General features: G+C 38.5%; 1 protein-coding gene across 1 annotated transcript; it reads right to left on the bottom strand.

Moving 5' to 3' along the window:
- Nucleotides 1-1,163: 1,163 nt before the first annotated feature.
- LOC128667046 (exportin-1-like) lies at nt 1,164-5,872 on the bottom strand. The gene is given in 5 exon segments (XM_053721918.1): nt 1,164-2,694; nt 2,696-3,222; nt 3,225-4,509; nt 4,511-5,124; nt 5,126-5,872. Coding segments are annotated over 5 exon segments (3,213 nt in total). The 5' UTR covers nt 5,267-5,872; the 3' UTR covers nt 1,164-2,048.
- Between the last annotated feature and the right edge of the window lie 824 nt (nt 5,873-6,696).

Raw genomic sequence — 6,696 nt, 5'->3', positions numbered from 1 at the left:
ACAGTAACGTTTGTATGTGCTAATTTTGTTAAAGAATCTGTTTGTTAAAGAAGCTGTTTATTTGTGTAATCCATCCTTTACGATTCAAGGTGGTCCAAGAGGCCTCTTGTTTTATGCTTGGATTCCAATGTGGTTCTACCAATCCGCTTCTATTTCTCATTTATTGAGAAATCTTTAGTTGATGAGGATAGACTTGTTCCAATCCTCCTTCTTCTAGGCACATACTACTTAGGAGCATAGGGACAATGGTCAAATATACAACAAATTTCTCCTAAGGTGTTACAAAAAATTTATAGCCCAGATGGAGTTGCCCTGCTCTTAATACATTGTTTATTTTCTTTTTAAAGACACAATGAGTCCATGGATTTCATCCTTACTTGTGGGATTACGCCTCCTGGTCAGCAGGAGGAGGCAAAGAGCACCACAGCAGAGCTGTATATATAGCTCCTCCCTTCCCGCCCACTCCAGTCATTGTCTTTGCCTGTGTTAGTGATAGGAAGAGGTAAAGTGAGGTGTTAGTTAGATTCTTCAATCAAGAGTTTGTTATTTTTAAAATGGTACCAGTGAGTGCTATTTTACTACAGGGTGTAGCCGTATTCCTTATCAGACTCTAGAGTAGAGCTGCAGGTGGCTTTAAAGCAATGGGAACTGGTGGGACAAAACTCTCACTGTGCCTCCCATACTGAATGCTGCCCTTCTGATGATGGTCTTAGCAGATATTAACTAAGGCCATATCTGTGTCCGCAGGGCTATTGGAGGGAACAAGACCTCTGGATCCTGTGAGAACATTCATGCTGTCGCACAGCAGCGAGGTAAGTGCAGTCTTTATTTCTGGGCCATATTATCTCAGAATCGACTATGCACTTATTTGTTATATGTGGGGACCATGGGCTCTCTTGAGGAGGGCTCCCCTATTAAACAGAACGAAAGGTTTCACATGGTCATGCTAATCGACACTTTGCTAGCAGTCATGCTGGGACTAGGGAGACATGGGCTCTTTACTGCTAGAGGGTTCTCCTGTCAGTTGCTGATTATAGGTGCTGTGAGCAAGACGCTGGGGCTTTTTATGACTGGAGCTTTTATACAGTAAGACTCCGGTACAGGGCTATACGTTTTTATGGGCTATAAGATTTTATGGTTTGTGTGTATGACTGGCATTTTTTTTTTTAATTTTTTTTTTTTAAATGTAAACCAAGTTTATTTTGATTTTTAAGTAGTAGTGTTCTTAAAGCACTACAGCATGGTAAACAATGTAAATTAGTACAAGTCATCTCAAAAGCCAGAGTTTTATGAGTTGTTAAAAAGATGCAAGTCTATTCTAACAGGATAAATATTTTTTTTAACCATTTCACTTCTCGTTAATGAAGGCTCACAAATGAGCAACACTCCTCATTGAGGAAAACAAAAGGCTGTTGTCGACAAAGCGACAGCACACACACAAAACAAAAACTGTGTAAAAATAACTAACTGTACTGTGTTCCCATAGTTTCTGAAGACGGTTTACAATGGGATGATATGCACATGATCTTGCCGCAAAAGTTTTTTTTAATTCTATCCAAATTGCAGATCGTAGTCTAACCTATTTCAACCCTCCCTCCCAAGGGGAAAAAAATAAAAATAAAATAATGTTCAGAAATGCAGCAATGCCATACTTGTCAATTGATGTTGTCAATGGAATTCCTCCTAGCCTGTCATAACTAATATTTGGTATTTTCTATTAGGGGATATGCTTCCACATCAGACATGTAGGTTCAAAATTCTCTGACCCCCAGAGCCATAAAATTGGCATGAAGAAGGAAGGGGAAAAAAATAAAAAGCCTTAATTCTTAACTTTATGCAAACCAAAAGATGACCAAAGCTTTAAACAATGGAAGGATATTTCACAGAAAATTTCTTATACAAAAAAGCATAATAAGAAAAAAGGGCCACTAGGTGACAATTTACAAATTGGCATCATTTTGGTCAACGATAATCCAAGTGACGTTTTTCCTGAACAAAAGTTGATGTTCAGAGGGAGGAAGTTTACTATACAACTTGGCTTCTAAAAACTAATCACACATTTCTTCAGGAATTTCATGTGGATTAAGTATGCCATGAATAGACATCTGAAGTTTGTATTTCTCTTCTTGGGCTTGTCGAAGAGCAGTTTCTCTTTCTTCCAGGAACAAATCTGAATTGTCTTCACCAGCATATTCCTTTATTTGTACAAGAAAATTCCTAAGGTGTTCTTTAAAAGCAGGAATATCCTGGTTTAAACTGAAGAGACCCGTCACAAATAGTTTAACTTGAGCATCTTGTAGATGTGGAAATGCTGCTTTTAGAAGATTAGCCACATATTCTTGAATAAACAGCTGGTTGTTTAGTGGACTTGCTAGGTTTAATGGTGCATTTATTTTTCCTTCTTCCACTAGGTTGAACATGTATGCCAATATTGAAGCATGCATTGTTAGCCCAGCTGTGTGAGATGTATCTGTTACACCATAAAAAATGTGCTGGAGAATGTCACAAAAATATGTTTGATAAAAACTCTGAGCTGCAGCCTCCTCTTGACCAACATTCTGTAATAATGTGTACAATATCTGTAATCCTGTATCTGCAACATTTCGCATTGTGTGTTTGAAGGCCCATATTATAGAATCCCAAACTAATTTAAACTGAGCCGGTGGGATAGCCAAAAAAGCAGGAAAACTGTGAATTTACAGCTTGAAGAAGCAAAAAGAAGTTTGTCCTGTGTTCAGGATACTCTTCAAAATCCTTATTTATCATGTTTAATGTGCATTCAAAAACAGCATCAAATATTTGAGGTATTTCTGCAGTTATATGTCCTCCTAGCTTGTTTACGATCGTTGTCATTGTGCTAAGCACTTCAGGTTCTCGGGCAGCTGGAACATTTCTTTGATAATCAATTAAAACAGCATCCAAAAGAGGGGGAACAAAGTTTTCAGCAACCATTTGAGGATTGTTCGACCTGCTCACCCAACCAGATATTAGTTTTAAAGTTTCCCTTTTTACTGTTCTCATACTTCTTATCAACGGTTGCTTTGTAACCATTTCCCCATTTGCCTGAATTGCTGCAGAAATATTCTCACTTAAGCACTTGTACACATTTAGCATGTCCAAATAAATTCTTCCGAGCTGAATAACAAAGGGATGACCAACTGCTTTACATGCTCTTACATTTTTTTTCAAAATGCTGCCAAGCTGTTTAAAGGTTTCTGGTCTGGATCTTTCAGTATATCAACGTTCTTGGTAGCTTGTTGAATGATACTGTCCCAAACTTGGTTTGGAAGCAACATGTATTTTTCTATCAAATGTTCTTGTACAGTTTGGTCTGTCTGTGCTCCAATCATGTACCCAACTGCTTCATAGAAAGTGTGAACCTGTTGAGGTTGAAGATCACAAATTATGGTATTAATATTGTTTAGGATCTCATCAATGAAAGGCATCACTTCTCCCACTTGAACTTGCACAAAATGGTGCCAACATTTTTGAGCTATCTTGATAAAAGTGTCACATGCCATATCCTGTACACCATCATGGGTCTCATGCATGAACTCGATTAACTTGTTTACTACAGTTTTCAAGAACTTCCAGTGCGCCCTCAAGAATCTTGGATATTGTCCCACAATGTACATTATATTGGAAGCAATAATAGCTTTATTATCTTTTCCACGCTTTTGCTCACAGAGTCCAAGAAGATCCTTTATAACAGTAACCAGAAACCTCTTTTCATCTTCCTCATGCATTGCACCACTGATTGATCCTATAGCCCAGCACAACGTATTCAAGTTTTTCCATGACCATTCTGTGCCATTAACTTGGTTGTGAAGTTTTTCAGTCATTATTCTTTCGGTGTCCGCATAATCCAAGTGAGTGAGATATACCAGTGTTTCTCTCATATTCTTGTAAAGGTTGATGGAATCTGTGTCCTTCATAAATTCTCTAACCACTTCACCTTGATCATTTTCTACAACCAGAACTTCTTCTGGTTTAGCCATGCGAATGACCATCAACAAGCGCACCTTTGATAAAACTGGCAAGTACAGCTGCCTTCTGGGAGGAACATTAAAATGCTGGCTACCAGAAAGTAATGGTGATGCAGATGTTGAGAATGGGCTCTCTCTATAAAGCTCTGCCGCAAGATAGTTCCAGTACTCAAGGCATATCTTAAATATTTCTGTTTCTTCCACTTCTGATACAAGCAACATATAATGAAGAGCCTCCATTAGAGTTTCTCTTAAATTAAGTCTTTTCTCTATGAGTTGTCCGTGTTCTTTAAGAAATGTACACAGAAATAAACTTAGATTCTGAATGAAGTTCTGTTCATCATCTTTTCCATTAGAATATGCAAGTTGTATATTCGTGTTCAATGGAAGCATCTGTTTGAGCTGCATCATCGTAAGAGTGAAAAGTGTCACAAACTGCTCCTCATACTGACTTACACTGACTCCGGCTATTTCAGTCAGACATTTTAAGGAAACATTTCGAAACATTGGAACATTTAAAAACATATATTAACGTGCTGATAAGTTTGGTTTCAAAGATATAACCAAGTGGTATCCAATTAAGAAATCTGAGCAATGTTTCCAGAGTTGCATGAACAAGTGGAGCATTCTGTGAATTTTCCATTACAAACTGGCACAGTTGAAAGATATGTGAGAATTCATTGCACATACTGTCTTTTAAGTGTTTGGCCTTCACTTGTGTTATCTGACCACTGGAAAAGTCAAACACTTCTTCACTTAAAAGCTTTAGTATTACAATGTTGTTCTGACAAAGGCTCTCACTAGTTCGACTTGCTCCAACAATGTCACTGATAAATGTTGGCCAATGTTTTGGCCATTCTTGCTTTAAAATCTGAACAAGAATCATATTCAGTTTTCCAATATACACTTTTTCTTTCTCCACACACGTTGCATCTGAAGAGGTCTTAATGATTAATCCAACAACATACTTTTTAATACCTTCACATTGGTTTCGAGGAAGAATTTTCCATCTTGTTTTTATCACAGTTTCAGAAATCCGAAGCCCATAATATTTGGTGTTCATATTCTGTGAAAACTCTAGAATTGTGTCAACTCTTGTCCAAGCATCAGGATGTTCTTTTATGGGGGTCAATACCTCTTAAAGCCATTCTTTGCTGTGCTCCTTCTCCATGATACAAGCAATTCACCACATTGTCCAGGAGGTTAATATCCAGTTTCTGGCTGAAATCCAGCAGCTGACGAGCTGCATGGTCCGCTAACATGGTCATAATTGCTGGCATAGATTACGAGAGCGGGAGCTGCCTCTTCTTCAGCGCAGCACAGAAGAGGGATGATGAAGAAAACAACTTTATTTTTACTTTTCCTTATGAATCCAGAAAACCACTTTGTATAAAAAAAAAACTTCTTACCAACAACGCTAAATTAATGAATGATCTGTGTATGTTTACGAAATAAAAGTTCCCCAATGTACCATCCACTTTCTTCACATAAATATATAATTTATTGTTTTTATTGTCATATAAATATTTATAATGCAATCCCGCCCTTGACAGTATTTTTTTGCGTGTCGAATGAATGGGAAATAATTATTAAATGAATGTGGGTCTGTAGTCCAAAGGCCTACGGCAGGCTTGTTTCCATATACCCACTACAACTGTGATAGTGAGGCCCAGATAGGTAAATGCTATCATAATAATTAATGCACAAGTAAATTGTCGCTGCTCCTGGTGGCTTTAATAGTTCTCTGTATGGCCGTAATACATTGTATATGCGGAATATCCTTCAGTTGGGTATAAAATAGGTATATTTTGAAGTTTATCCAAGTGGTTGAGGCGCGGTAGTAAAGACTGGGAGACTGAAAGAGGCGCTTCTGCTCTAGTGCAACACACTCGCAACTGGCTGAAACCGGTTCAGACTGGGACATTCCATCTCCGTTTAGTTCTCAAGCCCATGGCGCCGCGTATGACTGGCATTTTTACTTTAATTTTGGCCGGGTGGTTTTGTGCGACACCCATGATGGACGGAGTTAACTTTGGCGCACTTGAGCGTTCTCACGTTGTGTGACAGGAAGCCGCGCAGTATCTTCTGCTCTGGAGTCCCGCAGTTCAGTGTGTGACACGTTCAGGACTTCTTCATCGCAGCTCAAGTGTTATGCTAAGACCGCATGGATAGACAAGCAGGCAGTCTTTAGGGTTCTCGGACACGTTCAGGAGTTGTTTTTGCCTGAGTGGTCGGTGCACCGTGGGGACAGGTAGGCGCCTCAGCAGAGCTGTTGAGGCGAAGAGGTGTTATTTATTTTAATATTTAGACACATTCTATAGAATTTGGCTATGGGTTTATTTCAATGCAAGAAAATTATTAGACGTTTATTTTTTAAAGACACAGTATCCTGTTGCTTTTCAGGAAGTATTGACAGGTGTTTACATTAATGTTTGTACACATATAGTTCTTGGGCCATAAATTATAAATCATTTAAAGGAGCCAAGACCAAGTTTTTTCTTGCTGTTTGTTATCATGGATTCGGAAGATATCCAAGATGTTCCATGTGCCATGTGTCTGAATGCCAATGTGGAACCTCCTGTTACTTTTTGTCCCTCATGTATTGAGAAGGCTTTACAATATAGAGAACAAATTTTCTTTGATAAAAAGTTGCCCAAGACTAATGCTTCTCATGAGTCTACAGATGAGATGCAGAGTATGCCGCAGCTTT

Source organism: Bombina bombina, chromosome 7, assembly GCF_027579735.1.
Source record: "Bombina bombina isolate aBomBom1 chromosome 7, aBomBom1.pri, whole genome shotgun sequence".
NCBI classification, from domain to species: Eukaryota; Metazoa; Chordata; class Amphibia; order Anura; family Bombinatoridae; genus Bombina; species Bombina bombina.
Note: the sequence above shows the minus strand (reverse complement) of the source record. Positions and strands in the feature narration are given on the sequence as shown.